At 45.9% G+C, this 24,113-nt stretch overlaps 1 protein-coding gene across 1 annotated transcript in view; it reads right to left on the bottom strand.

The window, feature by feature from the left end:
* Positions 1-9,169: 9,169 nt before the first annotated feature.
* Positions 9,170-24,113, bottom strand: part of LOC126537869 (MAM and LDL-receptor class A domain-containing protein 1-like) — a 255,308-nt gene continuing 240,364 nt past the window's right edge. The window contains exons 60-65 of the mRNA XM_050184966.3: positions 23,015-23,209; positions 21,114-21,251; positions 12,890-13,042; positions 11,885-11,993; positions 10,802-10,857; positions 9,170-9,313 (exon numbers count right to left, since the gene is read on the bottom strand). Coding sequence (XP_050040923.2) covers positions 9,300-9,313; positions 10,802-10,857; positions 11,885-11,993; positions 12,890-13,042; positions 21,114-21,251; positions 23,015-23,209 — 665 coding nt within the window. The 3' untranslated portion in view covers positions 9,170-9,299. The remainder of the gene's footprint in view (positions 9,314-10,801; positions 10,858-11,884; positions 11,994-12,889; positions 13,043-21,113; positions 21,252-23,014; positions 23,210-24,113) is intronic.

The following is a 24,113-nucleotide window of genomic DNA, read 5'->3' as shown; positions in this document are numbered from 1 at the left end:
TAAAGCCCGTGCACGAGCCATATTGAAGAAAGTTAGAGATGACAGAGACTCCGCGGTCTTTGTCGATGCGGTGCAGTACGGGAACAGGAGAGTGTTCGCGTTATCGGTTGTAGACGGGCGGGGGGTGCTTCGGTCCTCAGCCTCGGTCAGAGCGGCCACCGCGAGTATAGCAGAGCAAATTGCGGTTGCGCTGGCCTTGTGTGACCCAGGGCGTTCCTACATTTACACCGACTCGAGAGACGCAATCAGAGCTTTCGAGTCGGGTAACCTCGCACGAGAAGCGGCCTCTATTTTAGAAAAAAGGGCTTGCCCCGGTTTTCATTATATCGCGTGGTTCCCTGCACATATGGGGACGAACGTTCTCGAGGGATTCCCAAACCTCAACGAGCTTGCCCACGACCGTGCGCGAGAACTCACGCGCCGCGACGGTCTGGAGGCTCCGGAGGGGCAGGAAGGGACTCAGCAGAACGATCCACTCCTCACATTTAATGAAATTACGAAACATTACCAACTTGGTCGGAGAATTTATCCTCTGCCTCACCCTAAGCTCAGTAGAGGTCAGTCAGCTACACTTAGAATGCTGCAGACGGGATCTTTCCCGTCGCGGGGATTCCTCAGTAGGATGTACTCGGATGTGGACCCTAGTTGTCCCGACTGCACTGAAACCTTTTGCTCAATGGCTCGCATGCTCTGGCGATGTCCCGCGTTGCCTAACGACTTCCTCTCCAACGAGGCCGAATGGGAGGAGGCCATCAGAAGCACGGTACTCCGAAACCAAGCCCAGGCTATCCAGAGGGCCCAGGAAAGAGCGGAGCGTCACGGCGTTCTGTCCTTTACGTGGGCGCGGCCAGCGGCTACAATGGCCTCCCGTTAGGAGGTCCTGGCAGTAGCTCCTCAGGATTACATAAAGTTCGTTGCCTGCCTGCCTGCCTGCCTGCCTGCCTGCCTGCCTGCCTGCCTGCCTGCCTGCCTGCCTGCCTGCCTGCCGGCCTGCCTGCCGGCCTGCCTGCCGGCCTGCCAGCCTGCCCTGCCTGCCCTGCCTGCCTGCCTGCCTGCCTGCCTGCCTGCCTGCCTGCCTGCCTGCCTGCCTGCCTGCCTGCCTGCCTGCCTGTCTGCCTGTCTGTCTGTCTGTCTATCTGTCTGTCTGTGTAAGACAATTCTACGATCGAATGAAGAGCGACAACGGAGCCACCTGTGGAAGAAGACGACGACGATGACGAACGCGGGAGCAGTGGCAAGAGTACGTTCGCATGGTAGCACCGGGGGACGCTACCACTCCACGAACCAGCTGCGGAAGAACACGATGACACTCAAGCCATTGCTACTTTAGCGAACTCTGACAACGAATCCACCAAGCCCATCGTCGAATATGTCTGGCAAAACGAATGAGGGAAAAAATCACAGCCCAAGGACTAACTTCTATAAATATTCGTTCTTCCCGCGTACATTTGTAGAGTGGTATTCAATACCATCAACTTCTCCCTTACTACGTAATAATTTGTAATTTGTTAACACGGATGTCTTCCTTTTCTGTTTGCACCCTCTTCTGCTTGGACTGTTGCCCACAGCACTGTACCAAATAAAAATAAAATAAATATTATGCAATATTCAGCGATATAGAACCTATGCTGCCATTCGATTCCGTCCAAAACAGGAGGGTAAGATTAATTTGCTCCAACTATTCATTCATCATGAATTTTGCTAAACAAAAAATATTCGCAGTTCTGCCGGTAAGGGGAAGCATAGATTCGGTTACTAACTAAATTGACAATGCTAGAATCTGTAAGCGTGACTCAAGGATGTAAAAGGAAGCAGTCACACCGAGACAGCGCTTTCTTTGTGCGTCTACGTCTTTCTAAGTCCCTGTTCAGTCGCGCTTACACATTCCATCATAGATTCAAACCAAGTAGCCCGTCTAAGTGTTTTAACTAAATTAACCGGCACGATGTCACGTGGGCACAGGTAAACATGTACACACCTTGCTCGATGAAAGCGGGAACTGTCTCTGAAAACGCTGGAGTTAGGAATCGTGGCACGAGCCAATTGACCTCCGTGCATGTGTCGCTTCAACGCATACGAAACGTCGAAAGCACAGCGCATACGAAGCTAGTGGCCCTACGCGCACTCTGCAAACATCGCAGATTGCTTTGAAGATGAGGCCCACGCGGGCACACACTTTAGCCACGTCGCAGACCGCTTTCAATACATACGAGCTCCGGCAACGCGTCCCTACCTCGTCCCCTAAAAGCGTCTGCTACGGCGTCCGCGATTCGCGTGGCCAACGCAGTAGTAGACGCCGCGGTTGCCTCCACTCTGTACGGAGCGGCGGGCGAGGAGGAGATCGAGGCACCCTAGCAGCCGCTGGAGAAGAGCGCCCCCTCCTTCCTCGCCTGCCCGACACGTATACGTGATGACAACATCACGTATAAACCAAAAAAGCAGCCTAGCCTTCTGAACGTATAATAAGCGTCAAATGCTTAGGGACCGCGGAGTTTGATAAATGCTTTATATTTCTACCGCAGCGCAGCGTGGTTTTCCGATTTACGGCATATATGTACCGGTCTAGAGTAAACAATATTTTTGCGTACTCTTACTGGTGGGGGACCTAGCTGTGTGGAAATTGAACTTATTCGCAGGATCTCGGCCGCGTAAACTTTTAACGGTGACTGCCATTGAGCCGCGCTATTTTCTTTATTCTGCACACAGTTCTTTAAAAGAATAGCCTTCCAGGCAACGTTATACAATGCTTAACCTGGCTGATTTTCAAGACATCCATCGCAAACCTGCTGTAAAAAGGATAGAAACTCATCTCCCATGTATTACATCATTATTAGCACAAATCAGATGTACTACATATGTAAAAATGTACAAACAATTTCACTCAAATGTTAGGACTACTTCAAAAATTTACGCATCGTCTTGTGTGCTCCCCAAAACTTTATGAGAAGTAAAAGTAAACATGTCTGCAATAGGGATTAGTAAGAGGCGATTGGTGGATTGGTGGAAGAAAAGTAGGGAACCGGCAAAAAACGAAGACGTACAAAAGCAAAGTTCGCAATAGGGCATCAAAAAATTTGGTTGTGGGAGTTCATAACGTTTTTTTCTTCCTTTCTTTTTCTTGTTTAACCTAGGTAGGACATCAGGCAATATAATAGCAAGAGCTTGGGGGCGCAATCCAACGCCCCATTCCAAAAGGGACGCTCATAACATCCATCCATCCATCCTAATTCTCGGTCATGGTGGCGGCCAGGGAAACCATCATGCACGGCCCTCCAAAAAAACTAGCAACGAGAAATGGCAACAGCACCTGAGGCCATATAACGCAAAACTATTCCAATATGTTTCTATTCCAATTTTCTGACGTCAAATTTGCGTAACCGGTGACGCAACCGTCGGGTGGCCACCCGTAGGGCTGTCTAAGCAGACCAATCAAACGCTCTCCTCGTTCATAGGAGGTTACTTTTATTTGCTTGAAAAACGAATAACACTGAGTGGCTTGTCTTATCTAATTGGCTGACAAGAGGCAAGGAGCACGCTGAAGTGGAGAGGGATTCGATGGGGCTGAGCCACTGCACTGAATATCGAAAACTGGATAAAGAGGGGTGTGCCGGCGTCTGCGATTGGTCCGCTTTCCCTTACTTAGCTGGCGGTGGCTGGTCGACAATCGCGGCGGCATGCAACGGAAGCTTAACAATGACACTAAAATGGATCCTCACCAAAGAAGAGTTGGCAGAACGCGGTCGTAAACGTTCCGAAAGTGCTAGAAAACGCTACACAGCTACGCAAAATGTTTCATTATACGCAAATAAACCCATGCTCTCCGACAGGTGCGAGTAGCTAGTGCATCAGCGATCGGCAGACCATCTTTTATTCCTTCCGGAACGGGGCAGCCAGAAGAAAATTCAGTTTTGTTCGGCATATTAATGCATCTTTGACGCGTACACGTCACTCTGACGCGGTGAGGTTTTTGCAGTTTTGTGACGTCTCGTGACAGGCAGGTGAAGTGGGTGCTGCCCGAAAACTTTTGGCCAATAGCCGAGGGCTAGTGCCGAAAAGGCATCGAATCAGAAATAACTATTTTTCTTTTGTTCGGTCAAATCATGCATAATCAGTGTGTACACGTCATATCAGATGGGGAGCTAGCGCGGTTTTCGTGACGTCGTGTGACCTACAATTGAAGTGGGGGTGGCCCAAAAAGTTTTTGACCAATTGCGGAAGGCTGATTGCAGAATTGGAATAGAAATGTTTGGAATAGTTTTACGTTATAGCGCCCCTGCTTCTTGGATTCCTGAAGGGGGCAATTGGGACAGAGCGACTATGCGACCATGCCCCACCACTCGTGCTTATCACGCGTTGAGAGAACTTGCCACCCTAGACACCACCTGAAGACACATAGACGACCAGGTAGAGGGGATGCCGTTATCGCACTGTGTAACACACTAACAGAACATGCGCCGTGCTGGGGGATACAGAGAAAGCAGCAAGGCTGCCATTGTATCTACTACAGGGTATTAGCGGACGTTTGTATCAGGACAAACGTGTTGCACATGGAGATAAACTGCCACTGCCGTAGCCTAAAGTGAAGACTCGTTTAATATCTGTGACACGCAATTCAGGCGTACGCCCGGTAACAGGTAGAGAATTTTCGTTCCAAGCAAAACGCAGCTGAGTTCCCGCACCCGACACTGGTCACCATATATCAGGTAGAGGTTCCATAGGTGCCCACTACAGGAAAGGTGGGGGGGGGGCTTCTTGGCCCGAACCCCATCTGAAGATTTCCGGAGGGGGGGAGGGGGAGGGAGCTGTTACCATAGTTCTGTCCCCAACATCATTTGAGGTGCTTTTTGAGTTCTCTACCTTGTCATTTAAGATTTTGTTTTGGGTAAAAACTTACTGCATCAATAACATCAGCAACGTACAGTGCTGCGAGAGACACACGGGCCGAAAGAAACGTATCTCACTATTCGGAGGCCTAGAGCATCAGCTTGAGCGTCAACAGCGCGGTTGCTATGGCGCCGTTGGCGTTTATGGTAGCAGTCCCACTGCTATTTTGAGAAAAACATCACGTGGCCTCTACCATACTTTTTGCAATGCGTCCGTGCGGGCCTGGGCCTCTCCTATGTTTCCCTTCCTCCGTGCAGCCTCGTCAATCGTCTCTGTAAGCCTAACAGCGTGAAAACAGAGCTAATCTTATAACAACGACAAATTATACCTAATGTTCTGCCCTCAACATGAAGTGAGGCTAAGCGATGGCTGACTTCATTTTTTATTTCTTGCCGTCGGAATGGAGAGCAAGTAACAAGCGTTAATTTAGATTGAAGCGGGCGCATGCGAGGCGCCATGGCTGGTAGTATAAAATAGAAAAGATGCCCGACTTCACTAGTTCGAGAGCCAGCATAAGGCGTCTTCCTCTACTGTACCTTGTACTTTGAACTATCTAACTGCTTATTCTACATGCGCTTTACTTCTATCAAAACTAATGTGTTTATATTCGGCGTGATAACACAAACCCCACATGACCTATTTTATGCACGCCCTCATTAGTTTTGACCCTCCTTCAGTTCAGTTCGAGAAGGAAGAAACAAGCAGGAAAGGAGGAGTGGCGCTACCTTAAAAACATGCTTTATCTAAGGACCTTATGTCCGGCGCGCCCGTAGCGTCTGGCGCACCGCGGACGGTTGTGTGACCGAGACAAGACCTGCATAGTATAGTGTGGTGCGGTGAGGTGTGTATGCCGGGGCGGGGAAGGCGGTGTTGAGGAGGGTGCCGTTGCGAACATGCACTACACCCATTTTAAGATTGTGGCTAGTATCATCTCCAGCCAATCTGCTTCGGCGGTAGCCACTTCATGCTTACATCTACTCTCGATTACGGGAGAGCCAGCATTTTTCTACTACCAAAGCCCTCTTAGGTTTCTTCAGCGATGTGCTGTTCTATGTTATTAGCCCAGATCTCACCTACGGGAACTACCATATACACTGGCTGGATCTCGCGATTCTGATTCCCCAGCGTGCTTACAACATGTCAAGATCGTCAGTGCGAACCCAATCTCTTTCAAAAACTGGCGTGACTCCTTTTACGCCTGCCATGTCCATACGCCCACTTACCACCCATCGGCCAATAGAATGACCGAATGCATTCATCGTCAGCTGAAAAGTACCATCGTCACTAATGACGCTAATGCGATTCGAACCGACGACCTTCCTTTTGTCCTGCTAGGCGTGCGGTCTTTCTTGAAGCTGGTCATCGTGCGTACAACTGCAGACCCTTTTTCTGGCACAACGTTGCACTTTCCCGGCAAAATAATTCGCCCCGAATACTGTTTCCGCGTCACCTCCCGGCAGCTATGCTCAGCAGCATCACCTTCTGTACAACCAGCTGCGTCTGACTCGTAGCAAGCGTTCGTCGTGTCGTGAAGTTATTGTCTGCGAAGAACTGCCCACAGCAAGCCACTTCCTACTCTGCGAATGCATCCGACTTATTTATTCCCGCTCCCGTATGACGGCTCGCTTAAACTACTGTAACGAACACAAATACTTTTCAAGTCTCCTTCAAAGGACGTGAAGACATCGTCGTCGCGATTGGAAGCGTCAGGCATGGATATCAATGAACTCGTCATTCATATCCGCCATCGATGACTTTCCTCCTGTTCCTGCCACTGCAACTATGCTGGAACTGTGCCACAACCCACCCGCACAGCAGGTGCAGATGGTTGCGGGCAGGTGCTATTTCTTATGGGCTTACATCAAAGATCACACAGCCGAATAGGACTGGGAAATGTGAGGTCACAGCGAGTGGACACACCTAGTAGATGGACCCCACAAGGAGGCGTGCTGTCGCCGACACTTTTAAACGTGGCCATGATGAAACTCCAAGCCCACCTCGAGAAAATACCGCGGATCAGATATACCTTGTATGCAGGCGACATCACGATATGGACGGTCGGAGGGTACATAGGACAACAAGAGGTCTTACAGGAGGCAGTGGACGTCGCAGCAAGGTACGTGGAGGCATGGAGACTGCAACGCGTGCCGAGAAGCAGGAGCTTCTCGTAATCGAGAAGCGTTCACGGGGATGATCAACAACCCTGGCACCAACCACCCACCTGCGAATTTGGTTCTATAGAAATCTCCAAGGTGTTCAGACTTCGTATCCTCGGCTTACACTTACAAAAGGGCGGGGTCGCAGGAAACGCCGTACAGAACTAGAATACACGACACCGCAGAACTTGTGCATTATGCAACGAATTACCAGCAGGAAGAGGATAATCAATGAACAGGACTTGATCCGACTAGTGATGGCTCTGATTGTGAGCCGGATTCCGTACTCGGCCTCACACTTAAATTTCAGCGATGCGGAAGGGGAGGTACTCGACCGGCTGATACGTATAAGCAAGCGCTAGCTCTCCCACCCGGAAAGGCTACTTTTCGTCTCGAGGAGACAGGGGTGTACAACAAGTTCAACGCAAGGGAAATCTAGAGGCCCAGCTGATAAACCAGAAGAAAAAGCTAAAACGTAATATAGCGAGACGTGTTTTGAAACGTCTTGGATATTCCGTACGGAAGACCAGCGCATACAAAAATTCCAACACGAATACAGGAGACTAGGCAAGTTTCGCCGATTCCCAGGAACATGCATCCGAAATTCCACGTCGGATGGTGACATGCACGAGCGCAGGTGCTCGCAAGGAAGTATGATAACCACCGTAATATCTTGTAGCTAGACGCGGCGAGCACCGCAAGAAGCACCGCATTCTTCCCCAGCGTAGTCGACAATCACTGGACCGAAATAAATGCCTTGTCGGCTTCCAGAGCGAGTTCTACAGAGGCAGAGGAAGTAGCTATAGCTTTAGCCATCACGACGAGACCGCACTGGGAGTGTGTCATAGTTCTGACGGACTCTCAGACGGCATGCAGAAAGTTTTCCAGGGATACGATTTCCAGGGCCGCACTCCGCATCCTGATTGGGGCGCTCAAGCTCACGACACACATGCAAATCGTGTGGACTCCGGGGCATGAATCCCTATGCGGCTATCAGCAGGCACACGCCTACACCCGAGCGCATGAACACCGGGAGCCGCGCGAGGGTCACGCCGAGCAGTTCCACCCCGAGCCCACACCGTTAACCTACAGGCACATCCTACAACACTTTCGCCTTTCACAAAGAAGAGTACAACCGCCTCATAATGCTCTGACGCGAGAGGAATCCGTAATATGACGAAAACCCCAAACAAACAAATATCCACATAAAACTCCAAACAAACAAATATCCAGATTTGAGTCCCTATCATACCGTACACCTTGTGTTGTATGCATATAAATGCCCACACTGCAATCTGAGAACACTTTTTGCGTTCAAATTTTATTACATATGGTCAAGCCACCCTAGTCAAACACACGGAGCATACTGCCATGGAGTAGAATTGCCATTTTGCACACCAGCAAACATAACCTTCAAAGGCATGATGGCCAATCGCTTGACATTGCTTTATATGTTTCATTTACTTTTCACCTGTTTGCTAGGTATGAAGACCACTGCTACAACACTTCATCTGCGGGCGTAAGGATTTATTTGATTGTTTTGAAAATGGCACTGCAGAAACGCAGAAAAAGCAACATTCACTATTGCTTGCTGGGTATCACACCTGCAGCTGGAATGCCAAAAAAAATGTGCGCACGTTGTGTGACGCACGTACATGGGGCACCTTTCCTCTTCAGCTCAACAGAGAACATTGTCATGGTAAATAACATTCCTGCGCTCCTGTGCATTCTGATAGGAGCCCCCGAGCTAAAGCTTCCTCTTTACAGCTATTACTATTTCCATCTATTTGGCCATCCCTTGAGCTTGCACCATAACACCCCATTTTTCATTATTATTTCAAGAAAGCAAATCGAATGTAGACTAACCACCATATTTTCTGCCACAAAACGCACAAAATAGCACAGACAGTAGATAACCTGTGCGCGAACCGGGTGTTGTATTGTTGCGACATTTCGCGATGTCGCTTATGTATCACCTAAATAAATACAATTGAATTTAACAATTACGCAGTGTTAAACTGGGAGAGAAAAAGTCTAAACTAAATAAAAGTAGGAAAGGGAGGAAAAGAATGCAGCAACGAAGATAGAGCATCTGTAAAACGTATAGTCAGTGCATGACAAGGAAACAATTTGTCGGTACATTATTATTTATTTTGACACAGTTGTATAAAACGCCCTTTACAGAAACAACTTCGAATGCTGTACATGTCATGCGACATTTCTTTTCACTGGCCTTATGCTGCGATGTGAGAATTCCAGTCAGCCCAAAAATTCTGGAAAAAAATGAAAGAAAAAACAATAAATGCTGTGCCTAAGGCAATAATGTGCAAAATATTTATGTTATCATATGATGTAGTAGAATTTTTGCGGACAAAACATAGCTTATGAAATGTTATATGAAAAAAAGAATCCTGTACCCTATTTCTCATTCGCGACATGCATGCATATGAACAGGCTTCACTGCGTAAGTGTGCTTTGAGAATTTTAAATTCAAACAGACCATCTAGCTACACAGCTAAATCAAGAATAAAATTCAAGTTATCACGACACGCGAAAACTGCAATTAAACAATTTATCTCACATGTTTGGCAGAATAATTATTTAACACAACAAGAGCAAATGAAGGAGGAACTATCTTTTTTTATATTTTGTGCCGGAAACGTATCTGAATTCTCTTATTGCGTAAAAAATTTACAAGGGTTGAGATGTGTAGCTTTTATTCGTTTACACGTCACTGTAGATAAGGTCATGAAATACATAATTATTTTTCTTCATGCAGATCCAACCACAATTTATTGCACATGGAGCTGGTTCATACAGTACTACTCTATTTATGTTGCATTTTTAGCAGAATTCTGGAGTCCCAAGCCTCTACACGCTGACCAATTTGGTAGTCTGGGCTGATAAGGCCCAGCTTTGGAGTACTTGTCCAATATGTCACACATTATAAAACAGCCTGCATGTGCCTGAGAGACACCACTGACGATACGAAAAACCGTTTTCCTTTTTTTCCCCTTTTTTGTAGGACGATCGACAGGCCGGGTAATAACAATGTGCGCTTTTTTCTCGCCAAATCCGCAGTTCTTGAAATGGCGGAATGGGAGCTTTGCCCTTGCGCGAGCTCCCATAACAGCGCTCATCGCAAAGGCGAGGTAATATATTGGTATTTACGTAAGTAACAATGTGTTTTCAAAAACCCTTTCAGTGGTTGCGATGATTCGATGAATACGTGGAAACTAAAACATGGCCGCTGAGTGCAATAGACTTCTTGCAATATCGGCAGTCTTCAGTATACTGACCAATATGTTGTCTAATATAACATGGGTAATATAATATATTTGTAAATGTCCAATGTAATGCACATTGGCGTGCTCACTACAATAACTTTGAAGCAATATAGAATTTGGTTTTATGGTTTTCTGGTAACCAAAATAACAAATATATAAATACGGGAAAAATTCATTACAGAAGATGTACACCAGGCCTCGGGAGGCTTGAAGAGCAACGTACATAGCTTGCTAAGCATTCCCTTTTTGTGTGTTCGCATCGACGTACGATTCGTTCTTAGGCTCTAATTGGCCAATATTGGACAAAAAATGTCTAAAACACAGTTAATGCGGCTAACCAGCTTTGACTGGGGTTTAGTGGTAGACTATCGCAACCAAAAAAAAACTGTTCTGATATGTGTTTTGAAATGTGTGTGTTTTTCAATTGTTCTGAGGGGCGGTTTGAAAATAAGGTTTGCACATTTCGGAGCTGACCTGTTTCCTCACTGGAGACATCGTATGCAGCGCTGTGGAGGAGTTCTTGCGAGCCCCTGCAATAAAGGTTTTAAGTTACACTCACTGCATACAGTTGACTCAAGAACGTGCTCCACAACACTAAGCTACTACATCTTCTGTCAGAAGAAAAAAAAAACGTGAAAAACAAAACTTGTGAAAAGTGGGCTTGCAGTGTGATAACAATAACAAAGAAGGTTAACATAAAAGGCTAACAGTCAAACGAAGAAGTTCCCGTCCCAAGTCTCCCCTGCACGAAGAATTCGACGTAGTCAGCGAATAGTTTTAACCATCAGAAGTCAATAAGCTTCATCTTACCATTAATCTATTTCATCGATATATAAACGACACAGAAGCTTTTGTTTTCCTATGCCATAATAGTGCTGCTGCCACGTAAGCAGCACTCGAAACTGTGACTTTCTGCTCAGCTGAAAAACCCTATAACTGCTGAGCTGATGCCATACAGCAAGGACAATAGCAGTGAGAAACTAAGGAGCACCTTTTCATATTTTTAGAAAAGAAATGAGCCTTCTGCCATAATGCGGAATTCATGTGGCATTGAGAAACAGTAGGCAAGGTATAGTGCTATATTGGTGCACTCTTGCATAGCAGCAACCTATTACTCAGGTTAAGAGAGTTAATGCGACGGTATTGAGATAAATGTCTAAAACAAAAGTGGCTTTTTGCCACTGTGAAGGCCCGTTTAGGAACATTAGTGTACAAAGATGCAAACATAAAAGGGAGACAAACACCAGCACTGTGCTTTATGTGTGTGCTACATTTTAGCGATAATTCCACTTAACAGGTAACTATGAACAAGTAGCAGAGCAGTTGGTCTTCCCGAAAAAGACAAGGGCTTGCGAACTTTCCTAACCCATAGAAACAAATCAGGTTAATTGAAGTGCGCAATATTATCGTAAACATGGGCACATACTTTTTGAAGTTCGCAGTACCGTATAGCACTGGGGATGTCATTCTTCGAAGGAAACACATAACTTCTTGCACAAAAGCACCGGTCGGAACCAATAAAACGAAAGATACAATCAGTCGGCGCTAAACACTTACATCATTGCCCGTCGTCTTCTGATAATGATGACTGCAATCACAGTTCCAATTAAGGCTATGGCCAACACGACCAGAATTCCGGCAACGATGGGGCCAGAGCTGCCCGATGCTAAAGAAGAAAAAAAAAATAGCGCTTAGTGCACGTAGCATAACTTGCCCCTTGCTGCTACAGCAACAAAATGCCCCTGTATAGGGAACAAGTAGCCTACTAAGACTAGACGACGAAGCAGTCCAACTAAGTAGAAAATTTTTATTTTGAGATACATTTAAACTGCATACAGAAAACCTACTAGGATGTCATGAAAGTGGCTTCCTAAGCAAGAAATTAAGAGTTGACAAATATTTGTCTCTTGGTAAAGATTCGTGGCCTTCCACTTTATATGTGTACCTTCAAGGAATTGAAGGAACAGTGGACTGTTGCATACTGCATTACAATTTCGTCTGAATTTATTAAGACTAAAGTATTTGTCAGGCTGTTTAACTTGAAGGAGAATCAAAATGTGTCACCTTATGTAAGTATATAAATGCTTCTTAACATAATGGGTTCTTCCAATTATTACTATAACTCATTACAGTTTTTGAGCCAGATCACTGTAAATATGACTTCATGATGCAAATACAGCGTTTGCACCTATGATTTGTCAATTTATGACCCTACAATTGCAGATATAAGACAGATGCCGCATTTACACAAGACAAATGATAACTTGGTATGCCAGTAAATCTAAAAAGAAACAGACCAAATAAATTGTCATGAATACAGTCATGAAACTGAATCCCTTATCGTCGATTTCATCAGTGACACAGCATGGATTCCTTACGCGGTGTCGATGACTTATTTAGTTTAGATGAGTGAACGTACCTAGTCTGCGATAATAACAAAGTGCACCCATATTGGCAACTTGCTTTCGTAGTGCGTTATGAGACCAGTTTGCACTAGTGTTCAGGTTATATTGCTATTATCTCAATTTCCGTTAATGCAGGCCTTATGTTCCGCGGGTTTACCTTTGACTGCATCCTTGTCTCCTTCGAAAACACCATTCCTGAAGTACTGGCAGCGTGCTCCCACATAGCCTCCGGTACAGTTGCAAACTGGGCTCCGCTTATTCTGTGTCCACGAGCAGATGCCGCCATGTCGGCAGTAGGAGTCAGGGCACGCTGGTAAAAAAATGAACGGCATTTAACATGCGGATATTCACTTTATTGCGATTAGCATTCTTTGTGATGTCTGTCTGTCTGTCCGTTCGTCGGTCCGTCCAACCGTCTACGTTTAACGTCTTTCACGCTAACTTAGGTCACTAGCGAACCTGTACATGTTACAGGAAAAGGCAAGTGAGAACAATTTCAATTATCCCTTTGAAAAAATGTGACCCATCACAGTTACCGATGACTGCCACACGAAAGTAATGTCGCGATTATAAAGATGTAATAAATTGCTTTAGCGTTACTTTCCTCCCTGCTTTTATTAGCATCAAACAAACACAGTAAATAGTACGAGCTGGCATGGCCAATTTATTGCGCTGTCCGCAGCCTTTCACACGTTTGTTTTTTTAACTTCACTTAGAAATCCTTTTGAAAATTTCCTGACGTGTCTTCTCTAGTTTTCTGGTGACGACATCGGCAGGAACAGCGCAAGTTCACTCGATGAGACTGCTGGAGGGAAAGGCTGCCTTATACCGGACGAACACATTCGCATGCACATTATGGGATATATGAATGGATACTGAATGCCACAGTGGCATGGGTTTCGGTGCCCTATGAAGCGCAGTGCTTCATCTTTGCTGGGACTATCGAGGAAAGTGCTCCTCAGTTGAAACATTTTGTCCGTAGGACCTCCGAATCATATCTTAATGTTCGTGCAACATATATCATACAAAAGTCACATCCACTGAACGTTCAGTTCTGGATATCCTACCCGGACCGTCCCAAAAGTATTGCACATGAATCTTTTTCTTTTTTTTTGGCACACATACGAATATTTGTGCTTCAAGAGTCTTTGCCTTTGAGGTTGCTTGTAACATAATTATGTACTCTTGCATGTTCGAAGCTCATTTCGAAGCTTTTCATGTCTGCAGCTCATGTGTAGGCCCTACTTTGCGAATTTCCTTATGCAATTTACTTTGAACTGTTTAGTTAGTTCAGTGAGGCACATTCACGGGGTGGAAAGCCGAGTAGAATTAGGAATATACTGCACTTCTGCACCTGTGAGTGCGTGTATAACGCAAGCGCTTGATGTATCTGTTCTCGATGTGTGCACGTGTGTTCTGCATACATCCATACGTATAGCATACGTCCGGATATGTACGCATTATGTGCCCGTGATATCCCTCGCCGATGTACAAGTGATGTCTTCAGGACGCGGTAGGTCCGGTCAATCGATCGCGTGAGGAACGGTAACAAAACATTCGGCACATCAATAGGATATCGATGTCCTGGCAGTGGAGACAGAGAGAGAGATAAAGTTCTTTATTAAGAATTCACAGTGTTTAGCCAGAGTATTTTTGCCTACATGCTACTCTGCAGGGAATGGGATGGCCATAGAATATCCATAGGACATCATTGTTGTCACTAGGTCCTGATAAGACAGGCAAATAAATGAAAAATCTTTCATAGATGATTACATGGCATAAACGTCCTAAGTGGCCGTAGCTACCAAGTCATAGAAGCCAAGTTTTCACTTGTCGGCCAGTATCTGGTGGACTTCGACTTTTTGTTCGTTATTCATTTTGACTTTGACTTATTGTATCGGACAACAGCAAACGTTCACTCTCTTTGAAAAGTAGGCTAAATTTGTACTGTAATATTACATAAGGATGTACGAGTATATCATAAAAGATGGGATGAGTTTATTTACAAGATACTGGAGGGTTAGCGTAGCACAAGGGACAGGACGGTCATTCAAGGCCAACAGGCAGCCGCCAGCTCCTCGCGAATTCCTCAACTTTCTTTGCCTTCGGCACCGCTGCGCAGGGTGACAGCTTCTACAAGGGCAGACTGATTATATAGCCCGATGATGGTGCAGTTTCCGTCCAGCAACGTGCATAGCTTGGTTTTCAGTCACTGCTGCTTCTGCGAAATCACTCTTGCGATGACGTATGGCACATCACTCAAACATGAAAGTATGACGTATTAGTCAGTGTTCTTGACAGAAATTTCGTGTACATCCTCTTGTTTTTGTGCAGATGTCAAAAGCCAAAAAACTCCCTAGGGGCAAATATGACGAATGTATGTCGAGTGTCGTAACGAGTCTTGGCATAGTCTTCAGAGGAGAGTGTCCTGATGCAAGCCATTCGACGCGCTTCTTCGGCACGGCATAGGGTCTGGCCTACTGAAGAGTCATCATGTGGGGTCCATGGAAGGATAGTGTCGATAAACCTTTGGTGGGCGGCGGGCACAGAGAAGAAGTGCACATAGCCTGTCACTACGTGACTGGCAATATTGTAAACGTACATTAGACATGGTAAAAGAGAATTCCAATTTTTGTAATCTGTGGAGACATTCACGGCAAGCACGTCTGTCAGGGTGCGGTTCGTATGCTGAGTGAGGCCGTTTGTCTGCGTCTGGCAAGGTGTCGAGTACCGGTAATTAGGTCCACAAAGGCGTAGCAGATCTTCAGCAACGTCCACCGTAACCTACCATCCACAATCACTAATGACAGTGCGTGGAACACCGTGACGGATAATGACGGAGTGCAGCAGTAAAGAAATTGCTGTACTCAGTCACTGCTGCTTCTGCATAAAAGTAAAGACGGAACGTCTTCTGCTGTAGCCGAAGCAAGCACCGCCGTCTCAGTACACCGGGACACATAGTCGACACTATATTTCGGCGAAACCTTGTAGTAGACTTAGGGAAGGGACCTAGCAGGTCCACAGCAACTTATTCAAAGGGCAAGGTTGGCGGCTTACCTGGCTGCAAAGCACCTGCAGCACCTGCGACTGCTTATGGCGTTGGCAAACAGCACAACGGGAAACGTACTGCTGCGCTGTCATCCAGAGGTCAATCGAAACGCTGGCGCACTCGGTGCAGTGTCCGAGCAAATCCAAGGTGGGCTGACATGATATCATCGTGCATGGCGCGAGGGCTAATTGGCGCCCATGTCTGGGGAATCACGAGGAGAATTTGAGCGCTTCAGCATAACACATTCATTTTATACTATAATCGTGAAAATGAATGAAAGATGAGTCCTGTGCAGATGACCGAGCGGCGCCAAGAATTGTTCTGATGTAAGTCATGCTTTGCCCCAGACTTGAAGGCAATGGCATTAGGAAACTCTGCGGGTATGGCACGGAGGTATTCACCTACGTCAACATCCGTCACTGGCGTACTTGCTGACGGAAGGCGAGATAAACCATCAGCATCGGTGCTGTGTGATAGAACCGTCTTGTATGCGAGATAAAAGTCGTATTCTTGAAGCCCTAAAGACCACCGAGCTAATCGGCTTGATGAGCTGCGTAGTCCAATCAACCAGCAAAGAGAATGGTGGTCTATCACCACCCTGAAGTGGCGGCTGGCCAAATGGGATCGAAAGTAGAGGATGGCGAAGACTACCGCAGGAATTCAAGTTCTGTTACGGTGTCAATCCGCTCCGCCGTGGTAAGAGCACGGCTTGCGTAGGCAATTACTTGCTGGCGCCCGCATGTACAGGCAATTACTTGCTGGCGCCCGCCATGTACGTTTATGAGTATTGTCCAACGCACACGTCACCAGCATCCGTGGGAAGCTTAGTTCGGTCTCAGCGTCAAAGTGACGCAACATTGAACCTGAGGTGTGCAGAAATTTTAGTTGGCACAATGCAGACTGACACACAGTAGTTCATATGAACAATCTGACCTTCTGAAGTAGTGAGATGAGCGTCCTTAATGAAAGCACTTTACGAAAAGCTTAATTCTGAACACAGACCAAGGAAGCAAAGGAGGTCTTTTACTGTCTTCGACTGGTTGAAGTAACGAACTGCTGCAAGCGCCTAGAGGGACGGGGTGGATGAGTTTGCCATCGAGGAAGAATTACAACGCAAGGGTATGACACTCGCCAAAGTGACATTATTTTACAGTTTAGAATCAAGAGGAAACCAAGAGGTGCTGCACATGACCTACCTCGGAAACATGAGTGCGTTGCTGGCTGGAACTGCTATTCAAAAAGTGTGAACACGACTTCACCAAAGCATTCTCAAAACAGAGATGCGTAATCGCCCTCTTAATGAGTTTTAATTTGTGGAGATAAACAGAGGAATAGGCTTTCTAGCTCATGGTTCATAGCACCAGCCCGAATGGTTGTCAGTAAATATGTACCTAATACCCAGGAACCGGGTGCTTGCGTTGCTGTGTAGTTCATGCGGAATTAGCAGAGCGTTTAAACATTCTTCAGGAACCGGATACTTGTGTTGCTGGGTAGTTCATGCAGAATTAGCAGAGATATTAAGCATTTTTCAGCGATGGACAGTACTTTAGAGGCTCCTCAATTAAATCTGATGAGTTGCTATCTAAACGAAACAAAAATATAATCGATGTACCTAAAACCTATGAACGCCTTCTTATGTGGAAGTTGAGTGGCTAGTCTTTTGTACAGGTGCGATAGAAATAAATCGCTCAGTGCTGAGGCCATACATCATCCTGTGCATATCCTGCTTTTGCAAATAGCAACTGTTCTCGCACCTAATAAAGTCAGACTTAAAATAATACTGTAAGAGCGCTAGAAAGTGCCCTCACAGACGTCAGGTCTCAGGGCTGCCACGCCAACGTGGTAATACTTTACACATAAATTAGTATGTCGTCATGAGGCAACGACTAGTAAAATTCAGTAATGTCAATTAATAAGGCGCTTAAATTGTTCTCGGGATGCGATCTCACAAAGCGCGATATCTCGTCAGAACACGAGGCTTTTTGCATACGCAGTAGGTTGCCGATTGATTTCCTTGCAAACAAGAGAAACCTGAAAAGTCGCAGTTTCCCCCGAAAGGCGAAGCATCGATTGCGATACCAAATTATCAGACAGCCATACCAAGTAAGGATAGTACTCTTATCGGCCATATCAACTTGAAAACACTCGCCTGGTAACTACAGTAACAAGGATGTTGTCAGCGCGCACAGCAAACATGAACACATCTTATTCGATGACCGCGGACACTCCCTGTTAGAACGCTGGCGTGAGGAAACGCGGCAGCAGCAGCGAGCGAAGTGATACTCGTGCTATCTATTGCTCCAGCGCAAAGTGAACGCCGAGGATACAAAGCACGCACTAAGCTACGACCCGCCGGCACAACTAGACTTTTCCCCAACGCACGTCGCTCTCAAGATACGGCCGCACGACCGCACGCAGCCGTCGCATGCACAATTGGTGCCGGAGTAGAACGCCGCCCCTACCCTTCTCTCTCTCCGGTCACTCGCAACGTGAGGTGCCTAGCACGCCGCGGAAGACGGCGTACTTCCTCTCAGCTTCTGTCCCTTTCGCGCGTGTGAGATTCAGCCGTGATCGTCATCTTTCTCTCGCACATACAGCGTAGGACTTTCGCCAATGGTGTTACCGCCCTTCGAATTTGTACGGAACCTCACGGTGACGACGACACCGACGGAAGGAATGCGCTTGGAGTGTCGATGTAATTGCTACCGCAACAAAAAGAGTCCGAAGGATATGCTTACAATCGAAACACACTTGTGCACCATGTGCAGACTTGGCTTTTCGAGCACGGCCACGTCATGACTGATTACCTCCGCTATCCTCGTACCGCCAACAATGACTGCTGTGTAAACTAAGAAAAGGGGAAAAAATCTGTTGATATGTAAATTGATGCTAACTGACCTCTTGCATGCATCTAAACTAATTTTGCCCATTTCTCTATAATGAAAGTATTCTGCAATTTAATAGGCCAAAACTGTTTTCACCTCTTAAATGCCCATTGGCTTGAGATACTCATATGGGATACTTCTATAACTACACATTTTCATATCAGCTCCTACTAGTTTGCACTAATTAATTGGCTAGCGTGTCGAGGCCGCAAAGAAGGCGTACTGCTATGACACCCCATAGTTATTTTGCATGCTGGCGCATATTCAAGTAGTGCTTGAACAGAACGATTTACCAACGTTATTAGCAGCACCTGGAACTCCGATGTTGAGATTTTTGATGGCAAGTTGGATTTTAGACTTCGCCGTGGTCCCACTTTGTGCATCGCATGTATCCGATAAAAGAGCCTCGTTCAAAGATGGAGTGTCGTACAAGTACAGCAAAACCGCGTTCATATGTTAAAAAAGAACGCGAAAAAAACGTACTAACCAGAAAAACGTACGATCCGAAGTAATATTTAAAAAAATTGAAAGATACAACTATTGTTTACATCTACGTACTGCGAAGCGTCGCGCGGATCGTAGTGGCACGAGACGCGGACGCGCATCTAGCTGGTGGTGCTCGAGCGGCCCGAGACGCGTTTTGTTGTTTTCCTTTTGCCCAATATTTTTAAGAGGGCGACGGGAAACCGAAACGAACGAGATCTCGTGGGCGATGCCGGATGCAGCCAAAGCGAAACGTGATACCCACATCGTGCCGCCTGCCGCAGGGAACGGCGGTGCGTTTGGATTGTCGCCTACTAAAGGTTTGCAGTACGCTACCAATGACACTACGCACCACGCGCAGCAAAACAGATAAGATGCTTATCGGAATAGGTTTGGCGCTGATAACTGTGAATGCCGCGCTCGACGACCGGGGCGGAGATTTGCTGGTACCTGAATAAGAAACTGTGCGCGCCGTCATTTTCACGTGAGATGGGGAGCTATATACTGTCCTCGATCACGCGCGCCTCACGCCTTTTCGTGTTCAGATGGGATCTAGCGGCAGGAAAACGTATACCATCGCAGTATGCAGCAGCGTTTTCGTTATCGCCTATTAAAAGCGTGCGCTACGCTTCCTACGGCACCACGTGCTGGGAAACACATAGGGTAAGGTGCTTATCGCAACAGGATTGGCGGTGATATCTATGAATGCCACGTGAAATGACCAGGGAGAAGACTTGCTGGTACCGGTCAACTATATGCTGTTCTCGATGGCGCGCGCCTCGCGCATGTTATTGTTTACATGGTACCTAGCTGCAGGAAACCGCATCATACGATCGCAATGTGGCGACGTATGAACGTCAGTGGGAAAAAAATGTGCTTTCCGCGAACGCATAAACCGGTAAAAGATGAGCGTAACTCTTCTGGGTCATTGTTTGTGTTCTTGATTGCGAACGTTGGCACCGGGAAAAAGAACGTAACGGGCAGGCATGAAAGAAGTTCTACTGTATTCAGATGAGAAGCTGCGTTACGACAGCGGCTATCACATGAAAGTACATGTCACAACACGCACACGCTGAACCTGAAATTTGCCACAGGGCGTTACTTCAACTGTAGCACAAGCAGCAGGTCCGCGTTTTTTTTTTTCACACTAAGATCCAGCCCATCATCGCCTGGGAAAAAAATGAAACTGTCTCGGGCAAAACTTCGAGGACACACCATTGCACTCGCAACAGCTTTGCGATGCGGAGATTCGCAATCCGTGTGGCTCTTCGGCGCCAATCTTCTGGTGCAAGCGGAAATTTCACAAAGAAAATGGACTTGTCCGTCCATCTTGCTGATGAACGCTGCCACAAGCAGCACGATTTCTTGGCTGTAATGCGTTTCTTACGCTGCGGCACCATCGTTCTAGAAGCGCACCTGATCACAGTATTACGCCTATACGAGGGCTACGGAAGGAGCGTCTGCTTCGATCTTCGTGCGAGGTTTCCTGCGCTTGCCGCTAAGTTTGACATTAATCTCTGGATGAGCGCATAGCAACCAGCGCCTTAGAGTCTGTCGTGATGCAGTGGCCAATCACGGGGGATACTGCATCTCACCCTGGAAGTTTTGTGAATACTTAAAACTGAAATTCCTCCTTCGAAGAAAGTGAGAGCTGTCTGGGAACTCGTGAACGCCTTCAAAAGTGAACACTCTTCACCCCACACCGCCCCTCCCAAAGAGAACTATTACTTAATGTTAAATTCAGAAAAGCGTATTATTTATCGCATTACCTGATGCTGTGTTTTAGTATATTGGAGCATCTATCTAATAAGCTAAGCTAGACATCTGAAAATGTAATCAAGAAAATTTTTGTGAATAACGTGAGAATTTTTATGAGTGACGTTATACTTTCCGAAAGTTGTCAACTAATATTGAACTCGTGGAAGTCAAATGTTTACCACACCTCATTCCTTTCCTATACTCACCCCCACAGAGAGATTCATCAGCACTGCCGAAACAGTCTTCATGACCATCGCAGAGGAGGAAACGTGGAAGGCAAGTGTCAGGATACTTAGTTGGACAATAGAACTTATCTTCGCTACATAGGTTGATGCTCTTCTCACCTGTAAGATAGAAAGCGTTGATGTATGTATTATAAAAAAAATGGCACAATTGAGCTCGATGGGCGAAACATTGACACCGACAGCAGTACTAATATATGGCACAATGTATGGCGCACAGTCTTATGGGCACTATGAATTACAGCAAACGTTCACTCTCTAAATGAACACGCAAGGTGTGATGCACACAAGAACACTCATAAAGAGGGTCCTATCGATGATAAAGAGCACACGTGGCCATCAATGAGAACATGCAGATGTGGAGACACTGCGTTTCTTTTGTTGAGAATGAAATAGAGCTTGCTCATGAAGATATGTATATTCTGTGTAACATTAACTGGGTGCGATATTTAAGACGTAGTCATAATTCTCAATAATTCTCAAATACTTGACAACATGTGTTGCCATGGTAGTCTGCAGTTTGTATGCTTGTTGCAGTGCATGTATATTAATCATTGCCAGTGTCCTTCCGTACAGCGGGCAAAGGAAGCCGCCGGGGGGCAAGTACTCTCAGCCGTAACCTGGGCGGGTGCCCGAGCCCACTACGGCGCGAATATTTCTGATTCGAACTAAAGTCTTCTCACTCACTCCTTCCGATTTAAACGGTAAGCAACGCTCTAAAAACATTAAATGGAATGGCTTTGACCAGTATTCTTTTGTTGCCTGGAGAGAGAGAGAGAGAGAGATAGAGATGCAAATCAGAGAAAGGCAGGGAGGTTAACCAGAGTTAAAGCCTCCGGTTTGCTACCCTGCACTAGGGGAAGGGAAAGGGGAAGTAAAGACGGAAAGAAGAGTGGGACAAAAATAAAAGCCTGAAGTTTGTCATTCACCTATAAGATAGTTCTGACCCGTCTTCTTTTGTTACTTTCTTCTTTACTGCGAACAGCGTAATTGAAATTGAGTGCCTTTTTGACACAAAACGTACAACTCGTTCTTCATGCTAGGTAATAAAGTGTTACCATTTTGTTATCAATTACTTGCAGTGAATAATTAGGAAAGCTACATACAAAGCAAAGTTCCGAACAATAGGAAAATTGTGCTTTTGTTGTAGATTCATAGCTATGATGAACTGATAATCAGAATGTGAAAACTATTTCATCGAAAACTATTCCGTATGATATATGCTTCACGCTCAAGGACCGCTAGATCCGTCATTCAAAGGACGTTGAGAGATGGGCTTGCATTGACAATGTGTTGTAGAAAGCAGTAGTGAAAGTAGCCATAGCAGATCATATGGGATTTGGAGCCTAACCTTTTAGGAGCACCTTGGCCGACAATGGTGTTGTTCGCTTTCGTTAAACCATAAAGGTTCTTGAAATACGTTTACGCTCAGTACCTTAGTGGTTGTGGCAGTCAGCTGCTAAGTTCGAGGACGTGGGTGTTATCTTTGCCACTGCAACCGCAGTTCGATGGAGGACAAATGCAAAAACGCTCGTGTACTCATATTTTTGTGCAGGTTACAAAACGCTAGTTGGTCGAAATTATTCCGGATCCTTCACTATATTGTGTCCCTTATAATGAGATCGTGGTTTGGCACGGGAAACTTCAGAATTTATTATTTTTGCATGTGCCGAGTAATAATTTTTGCATGTGCAAAATAACAATTTTTGCATTCGAAAGCACCAAGCATTTCCTCTTTCTCACCTATTGTCCAAATGTGGACGAAGACGCTGGTCATATGCAAGAGAGTGTTATACCTCGATAATACAGGGTATTTTCTGGACAAAAAAGAAAACGGCTATACGCTGACCTAGGGAAGTACTTACTGCATATTTCATCGAGTCCATTAGGACAATCAGAAACGCCATCACACAGCAACAAGGCGGGTATGCAGGTTCCGCCATCTCTGCAGCTAAATTCACCGCGAGAGCACTCCGATGATGGTTCTGTCGAGTGTGGGCCTGGTGCTGCAGTTGACGCTGTTGTTAATTTAGCCCCTGCTGATGGAGTTGCTGGTTGCTCTGGAAGGTAGAAACAATACTAGCTCGTTACAGCGCTCAAAATAAAAGTTCGGTATGACAGATCTACATAAGTTGTCATCAATGCAATTTTGCAGAGAGCGGGTATTTGTTGAAGATGGACGTGTTGTTATTTTATCAGCAAAATCAAACAGCTTTTTCTCTACCTCGAGTGGTATCGCAGAATGAAAAAAGTAAAAGTGAATTACCAGCGTCGTAACGCAAGTGGAGAAAAGTTGTGCATGTAGAAATGTAACACACCAGTTACAAACGACGTTACAGGTAAGTACCCCCGTGGCAAGACGACAGCGTGCGATTTTTTTGTATGATTGCAAGATTCGCGCTTTGATCGAACTATGGTATATATGCGGGATTATCGGATCTTTTGTTGCAAATGAATAAGAATGTCCCACGTCTACTAAGAGTGTTTTTTTGCGCAATTCCGCGCATCGTACATAATTAACGACAGCACGCGCTTTTTCTGTATATTACGTCTGATCAATCGCCAGCATCCCGGCTTGTGAGTCGAGGTTGTTTCTTTAGTGTGTTTGCCAGACTACTCAGCTTGCACAAATATTTCCACGCATAACAGCGCATTGTGAGTAAGTGTCAATGAAAGTTTCCTGGATCTAGTTATGTTGGGGCCTATGGCACCCCCCCCCTCCCATGCAATGTCTTATACACTATATAAAGCATGCTACAGAGAGCATGCTGCACTTCTTCCACAGATCTTAAGCAGCTAGTAATAAACTCAGAAATGCTTAGAGGGCAATTTATTGATATGCTGATACCCTACTAGTAATAATAACGTTTTATCTAAGCCATATTAATGTATAATTGATCCTAACGGCAAAAGCCAGAACTTTTCCCGTTTGTTTTCCCGAAAGAAATGGCGTCTTCAATAATT

This window comes from Dermacentor andersoni, chromosome 4 (assembly GCF_023375885.2).
Source record: "Dermacentor andersoni chromosome 4, qqDerAnde1_hic_scaffold, whole genome shotgun sequence".
Lineage (NCBI taxonomy): Eukaryota > Metazoa > Arthropoda > Arachnida > Ixodida > Ixodidae > Dermacentor > Dermacentor andersoni.
Note: the sequence above shows the minus strand (reverse complement) of the source record. Positions and strands in the feature narration are given on the sequence as shown.